The 23649-nt window shown below is 55.6% G+C and overlaps 10 protein-coding genes across 10 annotated transcripts; 6 read left to right on the forward strand and 4 right to left on the reverse strand.

Annotated features, from left to right (window-relative positions):
* Positions 1-792: 792 nt before the first annotated feature.
* qa-y-2 (Quinate permease) lies at positions 793-2587 on the forward strand (the record flags this gene model as incomplete). The annotated part of the gene is made up of 4 exons (XM_036643378.1): positions 793-1505; positions 1574-1730; positions 1781-2175; positions 2233-2587. The coding sequence occupies 4 exons, from the start codon at positions 793-795 to the stop codon at positions 2585-2587; spliced, it is 1620 nt and encodes a 539-aa protein (XP_036492523.1).
* Positions 2588-4745: 2158 nt separating this feature from the next.
* On the reverse strand, positions 4746-5761 carry qa-3-0 (Quinate dehydrogenase; the record flags this gene model as incomplete). The annotated part of the gene is made up of 2 exons (XM_036643379.1): positions 4746-4841; positions 4895-5761. 2 exons carry the CDS (start codon positions 5759-5761, stop codon positions 4746-4748), a joined length of 963 nt encoding a protein of 320 aa, XP_036491317.1.
* A 1516-nt stretch (positions 5762-7277) lies between these two features.
* qa-4-0 (3-dehydroshikimate dehydratase) lies at positions 7278-8333 on the forward strand (the record flags this gene model as incomplete). The annotated part of the gene is made up of 1 exon (XM_036643380.1): positions 7278-8333. One exon carries the CDS (start codon positions 7278-7280, stop codon positions 8331-8333), a length of 1056 nt encoding a protein of 351 aa, XP_036491318.1.
* Positions 8334-8462: 129 nt separating this feature from the next.
* Positions 8463-8915, reverse strand: qutE (Catabolic 3-dehydroquinase; the record flags this gene model as incomplete). Its single annotated transcript, XM_036643381.1, has 1 exon — positions 8463-8915. One exon carries the CDS (start codon positions 8913-8915, stop codon positions 8463-8465), a length of 453 nt encoding a protein of 150 aa, XP_036491319.1.
* Positions 8916-9823: 908 nt separating this feature from the next.
* On the forward strand, positions 9824-11097 carry qa-x (the record flags this gene model as incomplete). The annotated part of the gene is made up of 6 exons (XM_036643382.1): positions 9824-9998; positions 10070-10121; positions 10187-10630; positions 10681-10752; positions 10812-10937; positions 10989-11097. The coding sequence occupies 6 exons, from the start codon at positions 9824-9826 to the stop codon at positions 11095-11097; spliced, it is 978 nt and encodes a 325-aa protein (XP_036491346.1).
* Positions 11098-11521: 424 nt separating this feature from the next.
* On the reverse strand, positions 11522-12669 carry tfdF (Maleylacetate reductase; the record flags this gene model as incomplete). Its single annotated transcript, XM_036643383.1, has 2 exons — positions 11522-12084; positions 12132-12669. The coding sequence occupies 2 exons, from the start codon at positions 12667-12669 to the stop codon at positions 11522-11524; spliced, it is 1101 nt and encodes a 366-aa protein (XP_036491336.1).
* Positions 12670-13019: 350 nt separating this feature from the next.
* Positions 13020-14362, reverse strand: JIP5 (WD repeat-containing protein JIP5; the record flags this gene model as incomplete). Its single annotated transcript, XM_036643384.1, has 2 exons — positions 13020-14032; positions 14095-14362. 2 exons carry the CDS (start codon positions 14360-14362, stop codon positions 13020-13022), a joined length of 1281 nt encoding a protein of 426 aa, XP_036491337.1.
* A 1087-nt stretch (positions 14363-15449) lies between these two features.
* Positions 15450-16852, forward strand: CTS1-0 (Endochitinase 1; the record flags this gene model as incomplete). Its single annotated transcript, XM_036643385.1, has 4 exons — positions 15450-15577; positions 15642-15922; positions 15978-16005; positions 16057-16852. The coding sequence occupies 4 exons, from the start codon at positions 15450-15452 to the stop codon at positions 16850-16852; spliced, it is 1233 nt and encodes a 410-aa protein (XP_036491315.1).
* A 2645-nt stretch (positions 16853-19497) lies between these two features.
* On the forward strand, positions 19498-20020 carry CGCS363_v011537 (Non-classical export protein 2-like protein 1; the record flags this gene model as incomplete). Its single annotated transcript, XM_036643386.1, has 2 exons — positions 19498-19576; positions 19629-20020. The coding sequence occupies 2 exons, from the start codon at positions 19498-19500 to the stop codon at positions 20018-20020; spliced, it is 471 nt and encodes a 156-aa protein (XP_036491316.1).
* Positions 20021-21681: 1661 nt separating this feature from the next.
* Positions 21682-22944, forward strand: CGCS363_v011538 (Extracellular protein; the record flags this gene model as incomplete). The annotated part of the gene is made up of 1 exon (XM_036643387.1): positions 21682-22944. One exon carries the CDS (start codon positions 21682-21684, stop codon positions 22942-22944), a length of 1263 nt encoding a protein of 420 aa, XP_036491370.1.
* Positions 22945-23649: the final 705 nt, after the last annotated feature.

A 23649-nucleotide genomic window follows, 5' to 3' on the forward strand; every position in this document is an offset into this window, starting at 1 on the left:
CTTGTTGACTCCGTGACCCCATGGGCAAAGCACGTCTGGCAGGTAGCAGCAGTCTGGGGTCGCTACCCCTTTGCCCGCATTGCTGACAATCCGGACGGCTGGAAATCAACAAGTTGGGAAGTCCCCAAGTTCCACGTGCAATGTGAGACAGTTGAATGGCAATGCGTCGCCGCTGACAGGATAAACATTCAACCCTTAGCCCCGGTCTGGGCAGGGGTTCTCCAGCATTTTGGGGGCCCCGAAGTTGGATCTAGCACGGAAACAGAGATTAGTGCCGTGGATCAGTGCGGAGAACAAATCCTTTGCCGTTCTCCACGCGCCGTGGAGACGAGTCAGTCGCCCAGGTGCAGATTCTGCTCCGGTTCGGAGCCACACGCAAAAACAGGAAGCGTGACTCCTTAGCTCAGGGAGAAGCGTTCACCCCAGAGTCAACCATCTGGAATCTCATACGCGAAGGCGTCGTCAGAGCCTATTACCCCGGATCCCATTGGCCTCCCCGTGTTTGCTGTGCGTTCCGTGGGATGAACAAACTCCGCATCGAAGCAGCCCCAGACTTTTTCCCCAGACGAACCGACACGCCACACACCTGTCACTCTTTACCAACGCAGAGGAACGAACCATACATATAACAAAGGCGACCCTTGACCACCATCTGGTTCTGGCCTCCTCATCCCCTTAAGACTTCTCTACCCCAACCGTGCTTTGGAGTTCAGACTGTCTCAAGGCCCAAGCAACCAGACAACATCATCTGAAGACAGAGTAAAGCAGCAGCACGCACGACCATCAGTCACCATGGCTCTTCTCACCCTCGTCGAGGATCGGCCGACGCCCAAGGCCGTCTACAACTGGCGCGTCTACATGTGCGCCATCATCGCGTCGTTCGCCAGTTGCACCATTGGCTACGACTCTGCCTTCATCGGAACCACTCTCGCCCTGCAGTCCTTCACCGAGGAGTTCCAGTTCGCGTCCTACAGCAAGAGCGGATTGGCTCTGTTGAAGTCCAACATTGTGTCTGTCTACCAGGCCGGTGCCTTCTTTGGCTCCTTGTTCGCCTACGTCAGCAGTTACTTCCTCGGCCGCAAGAAGAGTTTGATCGCTTTCAGTCTCGTCTTCATGCTCGGTGCCGGTATGATGCTCGGCGCCAACAGGGAGCGCGGCCTCGGTCTCATTCTCGCCGGCAGAGTCCTCGCTGGTATCGGTGTGGGTGGCTGCTCCAACATGACCCCCATCTACATTTCCGAGCTTTCCCCGCCTGCCGTTCGCGGTCGCCTCGTCGGCATCTACGAGCTGGGCTGGCAAATTGGTGGCCTTGTTGGTTTCTGGATCAACTACGGTGTCGACTCTACCATGGCCCCCAGCCACTCCCAATGGCTCATTCCCTTTGCCGTTCAGCTGATTCCTGCTGGTCTGCTGCTTGTCGGAGCCTTCTGGCTTCCTGAATCTCCTCGTTGGTTGTTCTCCAAGTACAGGAGAGAGGAGGCAATGAAGCATCTTTGCTGGATGAGGTGAATTTTGAGCAAATACCATTTCTTGGTGATGGTTTGGATGTGAGCTAATCGTCGACATTTCACAGAAACCTGGATGCCAGCGACAAGTACATCATCGAGGAGGTCAACTACATCGATGCCGACCTCGAGAGATACAGGACCGAAGTTGGCGCCGGATTCTGGAAGCCCTTTGCCGCTCTCAAGCAGAGCAAGGTCCAGTGGCGCTTCTTCCTTGGTGGCATGGTGAGCGCACTCCTTTCAGATTACCAACACTCGTTGCTAACCCCGAGAAGCTTTTCCTCTGGCAAAACGGTTCCGGCATCAACGCCATCAACTACTACAGCCCGACCGTTTTCAAGAGCATCGGTATCACCGGCACCAACACCAGTTTCCTCACCACTGGTATCTTTGGCGTCGTCAAGACTATTGTGACTTTCGTGTGGATTCTTTGGCTCATTGACCAGCTTGGTCGCCGTAACCTCCTCATGATTGGTGCCATCGGTGGATCGCTCTGCATGTGGTACATTGGAGGTTACCTCGCTCTCAACCCTGCCAGTGGCACCGGCGGTCTTTCCGGCGGAGGCATCTCTGCCATGGTCTTCTTCTACCTGTGGACGGTGTTCTACACTCCTTCGTGGAACGGTACCCCCTGGGTCATCAACTCCGAGATGTTCGACCAGAACACCAGGTACGTGTGGAGAGAAACGAGTCAGTAAACGAACACGTGAGCTAACCATACCTGTAGATCTCTTGGCCAGGCTAGCGCTGCCGCCAACAACTGGTTCTGGAACTTCATCATTTCTCGCTTCACCCCCCAGATGTTCGACGCCTGGGGTTATGGAGTGTACTTCTTCTTCGCCTCTCTCATGATCATGTCCGCCGTCTTTGTGTTCTTCCTCGTGCCCGAGACTAAGGCTGTCCCTCTGGAGACTATGGACCGTCTGTTCAAGGTCAAGCCCGTGTGGCGCGCAAACAAGACCATTATGGATGAGTTGGCGGAGGACCAGAGCTTTAGACAGAACGACTCGGATGACGTTGTTCTTGGCGAGAAGTCGGACGAGGGCGAAGTCAGCCAGGTAGAGCGAAAGGCCAGCGTTTAACGGTTCGGGACAACGGTTTACTAATACGGAATTAAGGGCGTTTAAATGGGTAGCAGGCGGATATTCCCAAGATTTCGAGTATCTCAAGGAATTCACAATCCTCTCTAACCCAAATCGAGCAAAACCGAGTGATGTGCACCGTCTTGCACCCTGTCCGCACGAGCCGGCAGGTCGAGAAGTAAAGCGTAACGGAAACGGCGTAAACGATAAAGACGTAGACGATTGGCGTAATCGAGGAACGTAAACGACAGGCGTAAACGGAACGGAGGTGATACCCGAAGTAGAGGAGGATTATCGACGCGTGATGGCGAGGCAAAGGCCGGGGGAGGCACTATGCATGAAGTGGGCTCAACGCAACCAGGGGCAAGGTACGTGGTGGTTATGTCTTTTCCCTCCCATACCCGTGTTGGTGGTAGACGAGATGTAGCCTCAGGGTTACATGCTCTGCGAGTACATGTCAATAGCACACTGTCAGCGGCTCAGCCGCCGCAAGCACACATGAAGTGTCCACAGAGATATCCCCGTATTGCATGGTGCAAGTGACCATCCGCCGCTGTTCCGCAGGCATCCCAAGACATGGCATCCCAGAAGATACGCGGAGTTACCCAGCATCTCCCACGTCCACTGAGTGCAATCTTGTCATGTGGACATACCTGGAACAAAGTTCAACAGACCAGCAACCGCAAATCGAACCGTCCGTATCATACAGAGAGTCCTTCCAGCCAAGAGCGAGGAGGTCAAGCCAAGACGCCAAGTCGATGAACCTCTAGCCTGATTTGTAAATAACCCGACTCAAGCACTGGCGCCGTGGATGTGATCTTGGTGGTGTGGCAAGAATCCTCCGGATGTAGGATGACGTCGAAACAGAGCAAACAAAACGTACAGATGGCGCATCTCAAGCAAAACAGCATCCAAGAGCCGCAAATGTGAAAATGCCAGCCTGCTGCCGTTATATAACAGATCTATCGAGTTTCGTCCCGTCTGCGAGATGGAGAGTTTCCACAGTTTGTCGTGCGATCCCGTATGATTCCCGTGCGATTTTCGTCGAGGCGAGGCGGCGCTTGAGTCTTTTTCCGGGCGCGTGGGAAACATTCACCCGCTCAACCACCAGCCAAACGAAATCTGGGACCGGCCCAAACAATCGACGGACAGAGTCCGAGTTATTCAAGATTATGCAGGATTGTTTGAAAAAGTGCAATGCATGAGCTGGAAATGAGTCTTATTTCCGTCGTTTGGTTTGTGTGAAGTTTGCATGAGACGCGCGCAACCCACGCGCAACCACAGCACAACTCGCATCACGGCGTTAAATGAGGCTCAATTGTCCGTTTTTGATCTGATGCACAACTTTGCATTCTCTTGGACTGCTCGCGTCTGATGAATGTTCCGTTGATCTGCAGGTTGCAGTGAGAACACGGAAAGACGGCACTCCAAAACCGTCTAGCTCGCCCCAATATTTGAAGATATCGATGGTTCTGGAGCCGCATACGTTGCAGTTGGACCGCTATCACATCGCAATCTCGTCTGTCTGTGTCTTGAAGTGGGCTCATGGCCGGAGAAGTCTTCATCATGTTAAGCTGTTGATGCAAGCGAAAGAACTGCGTCTCATGAGGCTCATGGTAGCAGAGTTAAAAGTAATTCCTGGTGATGTTACTGGACCGTTCTGGTAAGGAAGTGCATCAGTTTTGATGCGTGTGTGCAGGTCGAGATGTTTCTTCAGTTCCAGCTATATAAATATGTTTTCACATATGCAAGGTTCGATCGACTCCAATGACTGACATGGAAGAAGGCTTGTCTGGGATCCTCACTTAGGAAGCCTCGGTCAACATGCATAATTGCAATCACCAAGTGGACGTCACCTGTGTGAATGCATGTATGGAATAAATCTACAAGCAGCAGGAATGAGATTGGCTTTTGAGACACGAGCGGATACCCCAAAGGAAACTCAAGACTTCATCATTACTGGGTGACTGGATAGAAGGGCCTGGCAAGCTGGGCAACTGGGCTAACCCGAGGATCTTCAGTCATGTAGATGACCATCACACTTAGATGAACATGGAAACATAGAGTCATTGCCAAATGATGGAATATCATAATTCGTCTTGTTAAAACAGTCGCTATGAATGTATCTATGCAAGTCGTTCCAATTTTTCATTATTTTTTACAGTTTTGAGTGTTGCGCCAGCTTGGCGGCAATCACTTCCTTGACTTTTTGTACGGGAAGGTCCTGAACCTCCTTGCCGGTCCAGTAACGGTCCTGTTCAGCAGTCAGTAAACTTCACTAGAGATGAGAGATGGGGAACAACTGACCTGCTCGAGACCTTGGTAGATCATGGCCTCAGTGCCGAGAATGACCTGCCAGCCGGCGTCTTCGGCCAGGGCACCAATCTCAGTAAAGGGGGTGGGGTTGTAGCACATCTCAAGAATGGCACCCTTGGTAGGCTTGTTAAAGAACTCAACGATAACCTCGCGGGCGACAATCTCCTCGGGGGTCTTGGGAGGGAAGTCGGGGATGCAGGAGACGATAGCGCCGGGGGCGTCAAGCTCCCTCGCCTCCTCGACGGTGGATACGTGGTACAGGTTGTCTCCATAGCCCCGCGTGGTGCACTCGGCGATAACGGCGTCGACCTCAGCCTTGTCACGGTTGACGAGGTAGATGTCGGTGGCCTTCATCCACTTACGCAAGGCGTAGACGGCGCTGCGGGCAGCACCGCCGCCGCCGATGACCAGGGCGGGCTTGTTGTGGTAGACGGCATCCGGGTCGGCGACGTTCTGAACGAAGGACTCGCGAACGCCAATGACATCGGTGTTGGTGCCGCAGTATATCCGCTTGCCGTCGCGCTCGCGGATGAAGAGGGTGTTGCAGGCGCCGACGTCGCGGCACTCATCCGTCAGCTCGTCGAGGTGAGGGATGATGGCGACCTTGTTGGGCATGGTGACGGAGCTGCCGTAGAACTTGGGGTGCTTGATGAGCTCGAGGAACAGCGGCAGGTCTGCCGAGTCCAGACGCATCTGCTCCCATTTCAGGCCGATTCCCTCGTAGATGGTGCTGTGCAGGAGTGGTGACAGGGAATGTGTGATCTTCTGGCCAAAGAGGTAGCCGTGGCGGTCAAGCTGCTCAATCTTGGTAGCGATGGTGTCGTCCACCAATTTTTCTGTGACGGCGGGGCTGGCCATTTTGGCTATGTGTGTGTTGTGGATGAGAACTAAAGAAGAAAAAAGACAAGGGGTATCTCTGGTTGTGTTGTGATGATGAAAGTCTGAGTGACGGAGTGACTGAGTGACAGGCCGTGTAAGACGAGGAAAAAGGCGATAATTGTATGTGAAATATGTGTCAAGCAAGGAATTGGAAACGGATATTCTTTGAGTGGCTATTATGAGAACTTCAGATTTGGAGAAGACGATCTGGAGGCCACTTTTTGTTCTTGGGTTGCGTCTCTTTTCTCTGCCGGCCAGGTGATGAGGTCCAATAATAATTAATTGTTCTTGCGGGACACGGGGAAAAGTCCGGGGCTCTGGATGGGGTTGATCGGACTGCGGTTCAAAACTCCATCAGGGCTAAGGATTCATGGATCGGAAACTCGCAGTTTCAACGAGGGACTTGTTGTGTGTGCGAGGTTCCTCCACTCACTCCACGCTCCCGGCAAAGAACTCTCCAGAGACCGACCACCTCAGGTACCTTACTGAGGAGAAACCCCGAATGAGTGAGAGAGTGAGGGAGGGAGTGAGAGCCAGTGAGAAGTGCCGAACAATCTAGGCCTCGGAAGCGTGGGAAAACGACGCCAGAGGCAACGAAGAAAGGGAGCGATTGAGAGTGAGTGAGAAAGCGGTCATTCGCTCGCTCGGTGGCCGCCCACCCTTCCGTGGCGAAGCTGAAGAATGTTTATCCTTCATTCTCAGTGAAGAAAGTGAGTGAAGAAGTGAAAAAGTGGAGGCGGGCCCCCAGGGGAAGCGTTTAGCCTGACAGCCCGGCGGCACTCGGCGAGCTGTCGTCACCAGCTGCCAAGCAGCGCAACACCACCGGTCTTGGTGATGGGCGGCGTCACGCATCTCTTACAAGTTGCAACACCACACACACTCGCGGGGTGCATTGGCACATGGGAAAGCTGCCCCCAGAGTGGACCGGCTACCTTCGGCCACCCCCAGAGTTTCCAGATCGCCGTGCTCTGCAAGCATGCGATGGCTGATAAGATGGGGTACTCTGCATTCGCAAAGTACCTTGTACCGGTGGCGGGTGAATGACTTTCCTGCCCCAAGTCCACTCGGATACCCGGTGCAATCCGGGGATGAAGGGGCCCGTATGAGACCATTGGACAGTCTTCCTGTTGTTCTGCAACACGGGCTGCTGCTGTCGTGCGTTACTCGATGATTCGATTTGCAAGCTGCAAATAATCTTCCCTGATCCCCTGCTGCCGAGGACTAACACATACGAGCGAGCTTCCCTTCGACTACTTCCCTCCACTCCCCTCTCCTACCTACCCCGTCGACTCCCACTCACATACATACTACTTCTTATCTCGTCCGCCTACCTAGGTACTCGCAGACGCCAGCCTCTTTCATCATCCTCTCGAAAGCATCCTACTATTATTTCCTTCACCTTTGCTTCTGTGCTACTCTGCGTTTGATACCCTTTGACTTCTGCCGTCACCTCATATACACCCATTCACACCACACATCACATATTCCGCCCACCATGCCTTCACGCCTGGGTATCAGCACCATGTCGCTCGGCCGATGCTGGGCTGGACACTCCTTTGAGCACAAGATGGACATGGCAGCAAAGTACGGCTACCAAGGCATCGAGCTCTGGCACGAGGACCTCATGGACGTCGCCGAGCAGCTGCCTGGCGGTGCCGCCCTCCTCGAGAACCAGATCGCCGCCTCCAAGATTGTCAAGAGGATGTGCGACGTCCGCAACATCGAGGTCATCTGCCTCCAGCCTTTCCAGCACTTTGAGGGCCTCGTCGACCGCGAACAACACGCCCGCAGGGTCGAGGAGCTGCGCGTGTGGATCCAGCTCGCCCACGTCCTGGGCACCGACCTCATCCAGATTCCCAGCAACGTCCTGCCCGCCGAACAGGTCTCTGAGGATCTCGAGCTTCACATCGCGGACCTCGCTGAGGTTGCCGACATCGGTGCCGCCTCCAACCCGCCCATCCGCTTCTCATATGAGAGCCTGTCGTGGGGCACCAGAGTCGACGTATGGGAGACGTGCTGGGAGGTCATCCAGCGGGTCGACAGGCCCAACTTCGGAATGTGCCTCGACACCTTCAACATTGCCGGCCGCATCTTTGCCGACCCCTGCGCCGCCTCGGGCAGGACAGAAGACGCCGAGCAGGCGGTCAAGGACTCCATCCAGAGGCTCCTCACGACCGTGGACGTCTCCAAAATCATCTACGTGCAGGTCGTCGACGCCGAGCGCCTCGCCGAGCCGCTATGCCCGACTCACCCTTATTATAATGCCGAGCAGCCGTCCCGCATGTCCTGGTCAAGAAACTGCCGTCTGTTTTACGGCGAGTATTCAAGGGGAGCGTATCTCCCCGTCCGCGAGATCTGCGCGGCCATCTTCCAGGGCCTGGGTTTCGAGGGGTGGGTCAGCTTCGAGCTGTTCAACAGGAGGATGTCGGAGGAGGACCACGACGTACCCGAGGAGCTGGCCAAGAGAGGAGCCGTGGCCTGGAGCAAGCTGGTAAGGGATATGAAGCTGAGAGTGGAAGAGCCTTCGACGGCCGTGACGGCGTCGCTTTAGAGTTGGAGTCCCTTACATGATGGTCATGACATACACATTTGCATAAGATTGCAACAGCGATTGTACAGTATTTACATGTTTTATTCTTTCACTTTTGTGGACAGGAGGGGATCAATTAATCCATCCTATTCAAGCCTTCTGCTTAATCTTCATGTGCTTCGCTGCAAACTCGATGGCCGCCGTGTACCCGTAGACGCCCAACCCGCAGATGACGGCGGTCGCCTTGTCGCTCAAGTAGCTGTGGTGTCTGAAGGCTTCCCTCGTGTGGACGTTGGAGATGTGGCACTCGACGAAGGGGATATCGACGCCGAGGAGAGCATCGCGGATGGCGACGCTCGTGTGTGTGTAGGCGCCGGGGTTGATGACGATGGCGTCGATGTTGCCCCTGGCCTCGTGGATGCGGTCGACGATGGCGCCCTCGTGGTTGGACTGGAAGTTCTCGACTTTGATGCCCAGGTCAGAGGCCTGCTTCTCGGCCATGGAGACGACGTCGGCGAGGGTCGTTGAGCCGTAGACGGCGGGTTCACGGGTGCCCAGGAGGTTCAGGTTGGGACCGTTGATGAGTAGGATGCGGCTGGCCATTGTGAAGGATGGAGATGTAGGTAGGATCTGGGGACGGCTGTGATTGTTCGCAATGATGGATGTTGATACAATTGATCGAGCAAGCTTCACGACTTCAGACGGCGAGGCTATTGTGATTGATAAATGAGTTGATTCGTGTCAGTGGATAAGTCTTGATCCGTGTTTCGTCAAGAATGCTCTGCCGGCATCGCAGACAGTTGGCTTGGCTGGAGATGTTGGTGAGGGACCGAACCGCGGGGAAACTAGAGCTGCCCCGGATTTCGAGCCTCTCACGTAACAGGCATAAGTCAACAGCCTCTCCCACACGGCTCCTTCGGGGTTGCAGTTCGTCCTGGAGTACTGAGGTGAGTGGCTTGGCCTCCCTCTTCCCCAGGTCTTGGTGTGTGGTGTGTGGTGTATGAGAGATGAGGGGCAGAGGTGGAGGGAGGGGTGACGGCGACAGGGACCAAGTCTCCGACACAGCTCCTGACTCGGAGGCCCACAGCGCGTTGCTACCGGGCCTTTTGGGGGCTCTTCGGCAAGCTACCCGCTAAAAGGAGCCCTTGGAGAGCACTCACAGGCGCTCACTCACTGGGTGGTCCAGCGTGAGGCGGGGCAGATGCGGGGATGCCCCGCTGATAGGGACCACGGCGACCTGATAACAGCGCGGGACGTCATCCCGCTGTGCTTCCGCGGTCTCCAGCACTCGGCTGGCGGCGGCCCAGCCTGCAGCACGCCGTCGAGTCACCCAATTTCTGACTGATGGCCTGCTGTCGCGTTAGGTTGCCAGTGGTGTGTGTGCTGCTTACTGTTGCTGGTTTGCAGTTTCAACTTACCTTACTCTGTCTTTTGCGACTCGTTGTCCTTTCTTCTCAACTTGCCAAATACTGTGACAATTCTTCAGGGCCGCTTTATTTGGAAACGACACAATGGCGGGCATCAGCGACGCCGAACTTCGCGAAATCTACGACTTTGCCGTGCAATTGGGCAAAGATGCGGGCGCTATGCTCATGACGGCGGCGCGGTCGAGGTTCGACGGCGGCGATGCGCAGGTCTTCACCGAGAAGGAGAACTCAGTCGACCTGGTCACCAAGACCGACACAGGTGCGGAAATACTCTAGTGTTCATGAACATCACCTTGCGATGAGTTGCTGACGGAATTGGCGCCACTGCAGAAGTCGAAGCCTTCATCCACACATCGGTCGCAAACAAGTACCCCAACCACAAGTGAGTCAACTTGTGATGATGGCCAGCCACCCAGCCTCTCACCACGATTCTCACACATCTGGCAGGTTCATTGGCGAAGAGACATACTCGGCCGGCTCCTCCCGCGACTACCTTGTCGACGACAGCCCAACCTGGATCGTCGACCCCCTCGACGGCACCGTCAACTTCACCCACCTGTTCCCCATGTTTTGCGTCTCCATCGGCTTCGCCGTGAAGGGAAAGCCCATCATCGGCGTCATCAATGCGCCCTTCCTGAACCAGACCTTCTCCTCGCTCAAGGGCCACGGCGCATGGATGAACGAGACCCAGAAGCTGCCCTTGGTCCCGAGCCCCTTGCCAGCCAATGCACCCAGCGGCTGCGTGTTTTCCTGTGAATGGGGCAAGGACCGCCGCGACAAGCCGGATGGGAATATGCACCGCAAGGTCGAGAGCTTCGTAAACATGGCGGCCGAGAGGGGCGGGAGAGGTGGCAAGGGCGGCATGGTTCACGGTATGAGAAGTCTGGGAAGGTAAGAGCTGCAGCGTCCTCGGGATGGGGACCTTACGCTGACGAGAACAGTGCCACTTTGGACCTCGCCTATACCGCCATGGGATCTTTCGATATTTGGTGGGAGGGCGGTTGCTGGGAGTGGTATGTCAAAGACCTTGGACGTTGATGTTATAATGCCGGCGCTGACAGTTTTGCCTCAGGGATGTGGCTGCAGGAATTGCAATTCTCGAAGAGGCTGGTGGTCTCGTGACCATCGCTAACCCACCAGAAGATACCTCCGTCGTTCCAGATGCCAAACTGGGTGGCAGATCGTATCTAGCAATCCGGTGAGTCGGCCTTAAACAAACAGGAGAATGGTTGAGGCTAATGTGAACCAGTCCCGCAGCATCCACTGAGACCGAGACCGCCCGACACGCACAAGAGAGAGTGGTGAGAGAGACATGGAAGAGAGTTAGACAGCTCGACTACTCCCGGCCCGGCGCATAAGACGACCATCTAGACAAAGACTAGACATGACTTCAATATATATAATTGCATAAAGTTTACCGTTGGACGAATCCATCAAGCGATTTCTGCACCGGACAACTGGTTCGGATTAAAAGAGAAGGCGACAGTAGCTTCGTGGAGGATGAGAGCTCCGAAGAGACGGAGACGTAATGAGTCGTGGGAGGGTAGAGATGATACAAGAAAAAATACCGAACAACATTACCGAGGCAACTAGTCAGACTGAGTTACCTATGATCCGGAAGTGAAGACGCCGTGATCATGCCACTCGACAACGTAGCCAAAATGGAGAAGAGAAAGACAGCCGACCACTGCAATAAGAATGGCACATAACCCAAGAAGACAGCAAATCTATATCTCTGATCAGATCATGGAGCGGCATTTACTCGGCTAGCTACTTCATCATCTAGAGATCCGTCTTGGCTTGCTCACCCGCCCACGCCCTCCGGATGATCTCCCGGATCTTTTCCTTCTCGAGCGGGCGCGGGTTCCAGTAAGGCGTGTCCGACGCAACGTCCGTGACCCGGCCAATGTCCTTCTCCTGCATACCCACGTCCTTGAGCCCTGTCGGAATATCCAGAAGTCGGAGCAGCTCGTTCAAACCTTGCACAACGCCGGCGGCAGAACTCTCCGTGCTCTGAGCAAGGGCCGACGATAGCTTGGCGATGATGCTCTCAGAGAAGCAGCTCGCGTTGTATGCCATGCTGTGCGGGAGGAAAATGGAATGCGTCTCGGCGTGGGGCAGGTTGAGAGTGCCACCGGCGGCGTGGGCGAGTTTGTGCTGGAGCGCGATGCCGGTCGCCGTGGCCAGGAACCCGGCCAGGAATGCACCGTACAGCGCCGACGTGCGGGCTTCCACCGATGACGGGTCCGTGGCAATCACGGGAAGAGCGCTGGACAACGCCTTGATGGACTCGAGGGCAAAGTGATCCGTGATCGGGCTGGCTTGACGGGAGTAGAGTGCTTCGACTGCGTCTCATCAGCGACGTACCTACATCGAAGACCTGAATACTCACATGAGTGTGCCATGGCATTGAGACCACTCGGCCCGCTGACTTTGACCGGCAGGTCCATGGTCAGGTCCACATCGTATATGACCACCTTGGGCAGGATCTTGGGATCCGTGTACGACGTCTTCTTGCCGTCCTTGGTCTCTCCGATGATCGGCGTCATCTCCGAGCCCGAATAGGTCGTCGGGATGGCGACCTGCGCCATCCCCGTGCGGTAGGCGATGGCTTTCCCGAGACCGACGGCGCTCCCGCCTCCGACGGAGATGAGGACATCTCGGCCCTTGGCGCGGTCCACGGCGGGCCCGATGATGTCGCTCGGGTTGTGGACGATGGCGGTGTCGAGGATCTCGCTATCCGTGATACCTGCTTCCGACAGCTTCGCTTGTATCTTGGTCGCCAGCGATGTCCGAGAGGGCGAGCATATGATAAGCGGCTTCGCGAGGTTTCGAGACTTGAGCTCGCCGGGTAGCTCGTTCAACGTGCCGGGTCCGAAGAAGACCTTTGGCGTGGTGATGCCGAAGACGAATGGTGAGATTGGATCCATGTCTTTGTTTGAGTCAGGGTGTAAGCCACGATCAGAGCTTGTCATGAACGACATGCAGAGCTGCAAGTTGAGGCCGAGACGACATTGATAAGTTGCCAGTGAGTCGTCATCGGCGGGGAGCGGGGTCCGACCGCTGCGGAGGTTTCTCAAGCCCCGGGGCCGGCGTCGAAGATCGGCAGTCGACATCGGCCGGAATGTGGATGTGTGCTGGAACTCAAAATGTGACCTACAAGTCCTCCTCTCTTTCCATGCAACGCCACAATTGTACAACGAGAGTTGAATCAGTTCCATTGGTTGCCTATCTCTATTTAGATGGCCCTGGAGGAGGGGTATCATTATTTTATATCGATTTAATCCAAGCCATCAAATCCCAAAATGCCGTGCGCACCCATGGGGCCAAGCTTAGCAGCCGCGGCGGCCGCTCCCGTGTTCTGGCGCTTGCTCTGCCTCTTTCCACCGTCGCTGTCGCTGTCACTATCGTCGCTGTCGCTGCCAGCGCGTCGCTTGCCAGTCGCACCATCCTCGTCGTCGCTGTCGTCATCGCTGTCCTCGTCCTCATCGTCGCCCTCTCCTTGAAGCTCTGACAGCTCCTCCCACACCTTGACAGTCTTGCCGCCGGCCGTGATCAGCCGGTTCTCGGAGTCGAAGGCGACGGAGATGACACCCTCGACGTCGTCGTGGCGGAGGTTGACGACCTGGTCGACGTCCCGGGTGACCAGGTCTACCACCCTCAAGCTGCCGTCGCCGAGACCGACGACCAGCTTCTTACCCAAACCGAGCTCCTGAGGCACCAGCGCCAGAGCGTCCAGACTCTCGCCCCCGGACTTGCCACCATCGACGATGATGCGCTCCTGCTGGTCATCCCAAGCACCTCTGTCCCAGACCGTAACCACGCCAGAGGCGGATCCGACAGCCACTACGCCGTTGTTGCGGTTGTTCTTGGGCCCGAGACCAGGGACGTAGCATGCTGACAGCAGCTCGTCCTCTTGGTCGTCGGAGCGAACGAGAACGCCCTTGCGGACATCCGTCACCGCGAGGGTAGTGCCACCAGTCGAAACCCATTGCTTCGGAAAACCAGATGTGCTCTCGGCGGAAGGGGGGAGGGGAACGACGGCGGAGACGTAGTCGGAGTGAGGGAAGTTGGTCTGAGCAGGCTTGGACGCGGGGGCACCGTCGCGAAGGTCGAAAATGTGCATCGCGCCGGAGTCGCAGCCGATCAGGAGACTCTGGGGGTTCAGGACGTGCATGAGGGTCGGGGCATCGATCTGCTTGTTCGAGGAGGGGATGGCGATCTTGGAGATGACCTTGCCGGTCTCGGGAGAGAAGTACTTGATCAGGCCGTCGGTTCCAGCGGAGTAAACGGCTGTGAAGACCATGTATTAGTTGAGGAATCGCGAAAGGTGCAGTTCTCCAGTGGCTACTGACCAGATCCATCATGAGCATATGCCAGGGCTCTACAGCTCCCCTTGTGTCGCCTCGTGCGCCAAGCACTCTCAATCATTCCCTGACCGGTGGAGGAGATACTGGTGTCAGCATCGCCAGATGCATCAGAGGCATTGTCAACCGGGGCCGGAAGGCGGAAGGTCTCGACATGGCCTGATGAGAGGCCGACGGTCAACAGCGGCTCGGTGGGGTGGAGCGCCTGCGTGAAGACATCGGCCGACAGAGGGAGGGTGCAAAGGTTTTCGAACATGTTTGCGGCCTCAATTGGTATGCTGGGCACACAAAACAATTGACTGCGAGTGGTGGAATGGTCCAAGACAAGGTGTGGAAAAAGCTGACCGAAGCTCAGATCAGGGCGAAATTTTTAAGGTGAGAGCGTTCACCGAGGTGAAACAGCCCCACCTGAGCTCTCACCGAGGTGCCGAATCAGGATGCAGGGGGAAGATGCAGATCAACTGGGAGGGTCCTGGCTCGCATGTTTGGAGACACGGCACAGGCGAGAAAGGAAGTTTTGAGAGCCGATTCGGATACGGCGCATGTTTCCCGAGACCGACGATGCTACATTCTGGTCCCATGTTCGTCCATACTATTAGTTTGCTCTGGTGAATACGATGCAAGACACAGCCGCCAATGTGAGCCACAACCCAAACTCTGATCCCGCAGCAAATCAACTGCTGCTGTTGACATTCCGAATCATTCGGACTGACCCTTGACCAGGGCATTCCCTAGCAGCAGTGGCTGTTCGCGAGCTCGTGGAAAACCTCCCACCGGTTTCTCAGCTGTTTCCAAAGCTTCGTCATTAGAAAAGACGGAACGTAAGTTCCTACCTTTTTAGAGTTGAGAAGGTAGCTAAGATAGTGTCGTCGAATGCCGGGTCGCCTTAAGGTTAATTGATGCGGGGTCTTTCCCCCAACGTCTCATCGAATTACAGGCCGGGAAGGTGCTAGAGGGAGCTGCAGGAAACGCAGAAACACACTGGACTGGAGGGAGCATCCGCCACAGCGGGGTTCCTGCACCAAGTCGATCCCAGTTGTGTTCAGTGTTCAGGTCCTTCCACACCGCGGCGGTCGGAGGCAGTTCCAGTGAATCGAATTGAAGGGCGGAAAGAACGGACGGACGAACAGACACCACCGCTGTCGCATCGACTTTGCCTTTCCCTTCCTTAATTCTTATTTCTGTGCTCTTTCCCTCTTGCTCTCACACACACCCACTCACAGACAGTTCTCCGTCCTATGTGAAGGAAGAACAGCGCGTCGACGCATTCCGATCACACTACACCACCACCGGAAGCTAGACAGATATCCAGAACCCGTCTGTCTTTGGCAGCATCTTACACGATGAAGCTGCTCCCCACGGTCCTGGGCGGTGTCCTAACGATCATGCAGGCGTCCACAGCCATGGCGTCCGCCGAGGAAGAGCTGTACGCCGGCAATGGCAATCTGCGCTGCGTCATGTACCTCACCGGGTTTGTTGCTCTCCTCCCTTGACCGCATTCATCGACCGTTGAAGTTGCTAACGACTAGCCGCAGCCAACACCCCAACGTGCCCTCCAAGGAGCTCGTGTCTCACATCACCCACGTGGAGCTTGCGTTTATGAACTCCGACACCTTCAACAAGGACGTCGCTGAGTGGCCGCTGTTCACTACCGTCGAAAAGGTCCGCACCCAGTTCCAGCCCGGCACCAAGGTCATGGTCGCCATTGGCGGCTGGAGCGACACCAAGGGCTTCGACACGGCTGCTCGTACCGCCCAGTCTCGCGAGAAATGGGCCAAGAACGTTGCCGACATGGTCAAGGCTACCGGTGCCGATGGTATGGCCTTATTCCACTATGACAGAGAATGATGATCGAGTGCTAATTATTGTAGGTATCGACATGGACTGGGAGTACCCTGGGTAAGTTGAAAGGCTGTGTCGACTGCTTTGCCCCTCTAACATGTGTATCAGGGGCAACGGCGAGGACTACAAGAACATCACCAACGAGGAGAAGAAATGGGAGATCGATGCGTACCCGTTGCTCCTCGAGGAGGTCCGCAGACAGCTCCCCAAAGGCAAGCTCATCTCGGCCGCTACGCCCGGTCTTGAGCGCGACATGATTGCCTTCACCAAGGAGCACACCCCCCGGATCGAGCGCGCTCTTGATTTTGTCAACGTCATGACTTACGACATGATGAACCGCCGAGACAACGTCACGAAGCACCATACCGGTATGGAGCTGTCCCGCATCGCCGTCGAGAACTACATGGCCCGTGGAGTTCCCGCCCACAAGATCAATCTCGGGTTCGCCTTTTACACCAAGTGGTTCCACACCACGGACTGCCCCGATGGCCTGGAAGTCGGCTGCCCGACGCCGTTGATGGAGGATCCCGTTACGGGCGGCGATCTCGGACAGACCGGTGGCTTCAGTTGGAATGACGGAGTTCCGGACGATGTGAAGGGCTCCTTTGAGCGGGCTCAGAAGGACGGCAAGTATGATGAGAAGGGCGGCGGCTACTACTATCTCGACAGGGCCGAGAAGCGATTCTGGACGTACGACAATGGCGATGCAATCCTCCGCAAGTTCCCCGACCTCGTTGACCGTATGCGGCTCGGCGGTGTGTTTGCATGGGGGTTGGGCGAGGACGGCCCCGATTATAACAACCTCAAGGCTGTCAACAAGGGGTTGGAGCAGCGCAGGGGTAGCAATGGCATATGGGGTCCTGGCCCGTGGGGTCCGGGCCCGCACGCCGCCGATGAGCTGTAGGTGAGCCCCGGGCAGAGATGAAAAGCTTTGCTCCTTGATCCCCGCGTTTGCGAAATGTGAACTGTCGACTCACTGTCGGGTTGCGCGTAGTGCCAACCGTGCGGCGCCGCACGTGGACTGAGGTAGACGGACGCTACCCGTTTGTCACGACGTGACAGGACATTGATATTAGTCGAAGATCAAGCTTAATGCCAACCGGATCAATACGCTAGCGGACCTTTCTTGTGTGTTTTGTTGAGTGAATAGTGTGGGAACGGGCTCTGCGCCATGGCTGCTGGCAACGTCTGTGCTCGAGCTCATGACGGACGAAGCTTGGCCATGTGAGGCCGAGGAGTGCATTGTGAGTGGTCATCGTACATAGAGGAAGTCTGCACATATCCACGATGGGGCATTCCTGCAACGGTTTGCATATGCGCTAGTTGTTAATATGGACATATGTCGTTGATGAAGGGGTCTAAGTTCTGTGACACCACAGCTAGCATACAAGGATGGTGTCATCTTCAACATCAAGTTCAATTTTTTTTGCATACAGACCATTACCCCGCAATCATTCCGCCAACATGAAAAGCATAGTGCTAGGATTCACTAAAGTGAGATATGTCTCACACAGACGAACGATCCAAATGTGTTGTGTTTGAGTCTTTGCGTCATGACAACCAGCCAGTTGGTCAGACGGTCTCGGATTTGCCTGTTCCGTCGGAATCTGGGTGGAACAGGCAGGATCACCATCCAAGGTGTCTGGAGGTGGGACGACTGCAAGATCTCAGGGTTCACAGGGTTCGTGTTGGCGAACGGGAAATCGGAAGGGTTGCAGAGAGCCAAGAGGCGGGACGCGTCAGGGGTTCTGGGTTCTGGGCTGAGCAGCGGCTGTACGAATAAGCACACCGACACCGGGCAACTCTGCAAACGGAGGTAAAACTCTGAAGCCGTTGGAGAAGAAGAGGTTGGGTGGCAGACGATTGGAAGCTGGCGGTCTGGCTGGCCGACCCACGTCATAAGGGTTCCGTCGGGGAGAAATGGGCGGTGGAGCCGCTGGTGTTGTCCACCTCAGTGCTGGCCCGTACACTTACTGGGCAGTGGGCACTAGGTTAGGCTTGTTTGTCGCCCTGCCGGAGCCGAGACCGGGCGGCGACCCGCTCTTTGCCGGCGTTAGGTCATTGTGAGGTGGTTGAGGTGTTCTTGGGCACATCTACTTTTACATGACTTGGTTGGTGTTTGGCTAGCACCGGTAGTTGGACGATGGATGGTTTGTGTTTCCAATGAGGAGAGATCCATGTCGGTGCATCACAGGCCAAGCATGCAGGGTCGCGAGGGGAGGGGGGTGAGGTGAGAGGAGAGAGGCTTTCAGTGGCTGTCTTGCATTGTGGATGACAGAAGCCAATGGACTTGGAAGGGTATGGTGTTTGTGAAGTAGCGAGGGAACTGGAGGTTTCAGCTGCTTGTCTTGACAGCAAGACGGGTTATCCAGATTGGGTTGGAAGGCTGGAGACATCTGGCAGCGCGTTGCCTCGGCCGCGTTTTGGCGTTTTGGTCTTGAGAACGAAGAGGTGAGAGGCAACCGGGGAGCACTGACGATGGATCGATGCTGACTTCATCGACACGGCAAGACTGCGTTAGGTACTCAAGTACTCCAAGCCTTGGGACGCTAGTAGGAGCTTGAAGTTTCTTTTCCTCGCGTCAGGCGCGCCGGAGCAAAGACACCACACGGCAACAGCTTCCCGAGCAGTGGCCCCTAAATTCCAGTTTTTGGCATGCAGAGGGACAGAGGCAGCAGCAATGAGGAAAGGGCGATTTTCGCTGGGATCGCAGATGATGGAAGATGCGAGCAGGGACAGGGAGACACCACGACCGCTACTGCGTACACGCGACACACCCCACCGCTTACCTAACTAAGGCAAAGACTGGACACTGGACCGGGCTTGGAGTCACCCGCCACGCTGAGTGGCCTGAAGTGGCTGATGATTAGCGTCGCTTAGGGCCTAGCGCCGCCTCCCATTGGTTGGACCGTGTCGACTGCATCAAGAATGAGGTCATGGTAGCCAGTCAAGCTGGAACCACGTCATTGTCGGCCCTCCAGCCCCAACCCCATTACGCAGCGCACATCACCAACTCGCAGCAAACTCCTCCGTCCGCAGTAATAGCGACTTGGGACGGGGGCCTGGGCGTGCCACCTAAACCTATTGCAAGGCAAAGTGCCTCCTCTCTCCTGCCCAACGGCAGTGACGGACAAAATGTGACGACAAAGCTAGCATGCCTGCAGCAGGGTCCTTCCTGCCTGCCCAGCATACCGAATCTTCCCGTACCGTACCTAGTACTGCGTATGCGCCGCTGCAGCTCTTGCATTCCCGCCTTTGTAAGGTAAGGTAGCCCACCCGACCTCATCTGACGCCATCCAGTCCTTCAACACGCCCCAGACAAGAAAAATCTCTGGTGCTTGGTCCTTGGTCATTGCTCGCCTTGTCCTTGGACTACTACTTATTCACCGTCGCCGCCTCTTCCACCCATTCCCTGATCACTCACTCACTCCACAACCAACAGAACCAACACACTCTCTTGCGCCAGACATCCTCGTCAGCTTTTAAGCTTACCTAAACACCACCTCTCACACACCATCAAACACCAAGACAAGGATCGCAAACGTCGCTATGGCTCTCGGATTCGTTCCTATCGCCCACATTGTGGCTGCCGTCTTCTCTATCATTGAGCTCGGCCTGACTGCCTATGGTATGCCTGACTGCTCCACCGTGCCACAGCTCTATCACTAAGTTTGTCACAGTCGCCAGTGCCTACCACAGCTGGTTTAGCAACTGGTCCCGCTCACCCGATATCGTCAACTTCATCATCTTCAACTCGGTCTGGTCTCTGCTCGTCCTTGCCTACGTCGGCCTTACCCCTCTGTACATGACCCGTCTCTTCCACAAGCTGGTCTCCCTGGCACTCCTCGTCATCACCACCATCTTCTGGTTCGCCGGTGCCATCGCCTACGCCGTCTTCGTCGGCAGCCCCAACTGCGGCAACAACACCTACTGCGGCTCTTCCCAGGCTGGTGTTGCGTTCGCCTTCTTCATCTGGGCCATCTTCATGTTCCTTACTGTTCTCGACACCCTCGAGGCCATGCGCTCGCGCGGCCACAGCACCAAGGCCAACCACGCCTACCCCGGTGCTTAAATCAACTCAACCAATGTTCAGTTGACGACGAGATGACGACGAAAGGAAGGATGTGGTGGATGATTTCATGTTTTGATATGCAACGGCCTTTCGAATGACGTGGAAATACCCCCTCGAGTATGAAACGGAGTTATGGGCTTTAGTATCTGTCGTTCGAGGCGTTAGGATGGCTGGATTTTGAGGCGGCAGACATGGCAGCTTTTGCCAATAATAATCACTTTGATCTATTTTGGTTTCTTCTTCCGTGACATAATGCTTGTGATATTGTCGCATACTTTGGATCGTACCGTTGTTTAGGTGTTGTCTCCAGTCTCCGCATCATGAATGCCGCCTCCGATGATTTTCCACACCTGCATCAACTAGTCCCTGTGCTACAACTTTGTACATTCAATTGCGATCTTATCTTGGCTCAATCTTCTATATGTTAGTGATGTTCATTTATTGCGTACTCCGAAAATGCTGGTCAGATCTGAAGTTAATCGAATGTCGTCTCACAGCTGACATACCGACCCATATGGGAAATGTTGCACAAGACCGAATTCTGACAGTCGCCCTATCAGATTCCGCTGACTCGCGGAGCTGATATGGGATTCTTGGCAGAACCCGCATTTGACATACTTTTGGAGACTGTAAGATTAGCATGCAAACCTTGACATGGTTAGAGGAGCCGCCGGGCTGAGGGTTCTCCAGCTGCAAACCGTACGTACCAAGCTGGTGGGTGTCTGTCAACTCGGTCTCAACAAGAAGAGTGACCACCTCAGTCCACGTCAAAAGCAAGACTCGTGTATCAGCCAGGTCAGCAGTAAGTGAAACCGCAGCGCATATTCGTGCCTCGGCGAAAAGAGCATCTCGACCAGCAGCTTCCTTATCGAGCTTCGGTCGGTCAATTGGCGAATGAGGAGGCTTCCCGGCGACACGCAGCGCCTCCCGCAGCTGCAGTGGGGCCGTCCAACGGCACTAGTGGATACGTACCCCGGGAACCCCTCACAACGGAATGCACACTGATCCCGGGCGCTTCCCTCCAACGCCGTGAACCCCACGTCCAACCTTTCCTTGCACACATCTTTTCTCAATGCACCTGCGCTCAATCCCGACAGAGGCCGTCATCGCTTCACCAACACGCTGCTTGACCCTTCCCGCCAAGCCTCCGTTTGCTCACCCTGCTCTGCTCGGTCTGCCAGATGCACCCCGGAACCATCACCACGTGCTGATAACCAGTTGATCCTACGGCCCACCTGCCAGCCCTTCCGCCCTTCCGCAGAGCAGCACCGCGACGGCCATGCCGAATACAAGCATGTCGCCCGACGGTGTGCCTTGAATTCTCGTCCAATCTCGACCCATTGCTTCCCCGTACGAACCCGTCAACCTACTTTATCAGACCAAAACATGCAGCAGCGATCAGATTATGGATCCCACAGCGGGGTTCTCGCTGATGGTTGCGCAGCTATCCTTCTTGGCGGAAATCCCATCTTTCCTACAAAAAGATCGCCGCGCCAGCCTCGTTGCTAGCTGTCGTCTGCCAGCTTCCTGTCCCTTCAGCTCCAGCTCCAGCTCTCCAAGTCCTCGGCCTCACATCAGCGGATTCCCCAGCTGATCGCCTAGTTTCGTGTCTGCTCGTTGTCTCCCAGGCCACAGTCAATTGACCCTCCTCGACCGTCGACATGCACTACTCCTCCGTCGTCGTCTCCGGCCTTGTTGCCGCCGCTGCCCGTCAGGTCGGTGCCGTCCCGTACCCGAGGTCGGACAACAAGTCGGAACCGGTCTACAAGCCCATCACCAACATCCAATTGGGCCCGAGACCCTACTGGCTGGTCAACGACATGGACGAAGGCCCCCTCAAGGACAAGCTGCAGTCGTGTACCGAGCAGCCCATCAAGGCTTCGAGCTGGAGCATTGGTCATCGTGGCGGCGGCACAATGATGATTCCCGAGGAGTCCGTCGAGTCCAACCTGGCGGGTGCCCGTATGGGTGCCGGCGTCCTCGAATGCGACGTCGCCTTCACCAAGGACCGCGAGCTGGTGTGCCGTCACTCCCAGTGCGACCTCCACACCACGACCAATATCGTCGCCATTCCCGAGCTGAATGACAAGTGCACCACTCCCTTCAAGGCTGCTTCCAACGGCACAGCTGCTACCGCCAAGTGCTGCACTTCAGACATCACTCTCGCCGAGTTCAAGTCGCTCTGCAGCAAGATGGATGGTTTCAACGCCTCTGCAACCACGCCCGAGGCCTTCCTCCACGGCACCCCGAATTACCGCACCGACTTGTACGCCACCTGCGGCACTGTCATGTCGCACAAGGAGCACATCGCCCTGACCAACGACCTTGGTCTGAAGTTCACCCCCGAGCTTAAGCTCCCCGAGGTCCCGATGCCCTTCGATGGTAACTACACCCAGGAGATGTACGCTCAGCAGATCGTCAACGAGTACAAAGAGGCCGGCATCGCCCCTGAGCGCGTTCTTCTTCAATCCTTCTGGTACCCTGACGTCCTCTACTGGCTCAAGGCCGAGCCCGAGTTCGGCAAGCAGGCTGTCCTCCTCGACGAGAGCGGTGACACCCCCGAGACCTTCCCCGGAGCCGTCGCAAACCTCACCGAGTTCGCTGCCGCAGGTGTCAAGATCATGGCGCCCCCTCTTTACTACCTCGTCACCGTCGAGGATGGCAAGATTGTCCCCAGCAGCTACGCCAAGAAGGCCAAGGAGCTGGGTCTCAAGCTCGTCTCCTGGTCTCTGGAGCGTTCCGGTTTCTTGGGCGACGGATCCAAGGGCGGCTACTACTACACCTCCATCGCCAACGTCACCAACAACGACGGCGACGTCTACAATCTGCTCCACGTTCTTGCTCAGGATGTTGGTGTTGACGCTGTCTTCTCCGACTGGAGTGCGACCGTGACCTACTATGCCAACTGCTTCGGTCTGTTTTAGACGAAGCCATCCATGATTGTAGATGATTGCGAGAGAGCCTAGAGGCATCGGCTAATGACCAACCTGATGATGACCATAACGAATATTGGTAGTCAGGGTATTGCATAGAGCATAGTGTAGTTAATAATGATATCAGTTCATCTCAAAAACCACAATGAGAATTTGTCTATGTGAGCTATCACGTCATGATATTTGCTTGCTGTATTGTTAAGTTCTGAACCAACTGGTCCCTTTTTTGACGCTGAAAATCTCAACACTACTCAGCAAATCGGAGTGTCAGTGGTCTGTCTCTGACAAAAGACTTGCCAGTGAAGCTGACACCAACTTCACAACTTGCAACATGTTTCCTGTTAGAATTATATGCCTGACGGAGGCTTGGTGGAAACTGTTTCTCAAGGCTCTTGATCGACACACTAAATATTCAAAATCAGTTTTACTTCATGCTTTCCGGCCAGACCACACTGATTTTCACAATATGAATCGTCCCAATGGATTGATGGAACTCTTCTGTTAGACTTCACCTATACCACAACTGATATTGGAGTCAGGGACCTTTGGAGGGTGACATCCGCCAGTTCGCCGGCGCCCGGAAGACTTCGAGGGCGGGAAAACTGGAGAACTGCCTTAAACAACGGCCGACGGACAAGGGTTATGGGCCTCTCAACTTGAGGACTTGGCCAGACAAGTGAGGCACTGCGAGTGGGA

The sequence above is a fragment of the Colletotrichum siamense genome (assembly GCF_013390195.1).
Source record: "Colletotrichum siamense strain Cg363 chromosome Unknown KSG_Cg363_contig07, whole genome shotgun sequence".
Lineage (NCBI taxonomy): Eukaryota > Fungi > Ascomycota > Sordariomycetes > Glomerellales > Glomerellaceae > Colletotrichum > Colletotrichum siamense.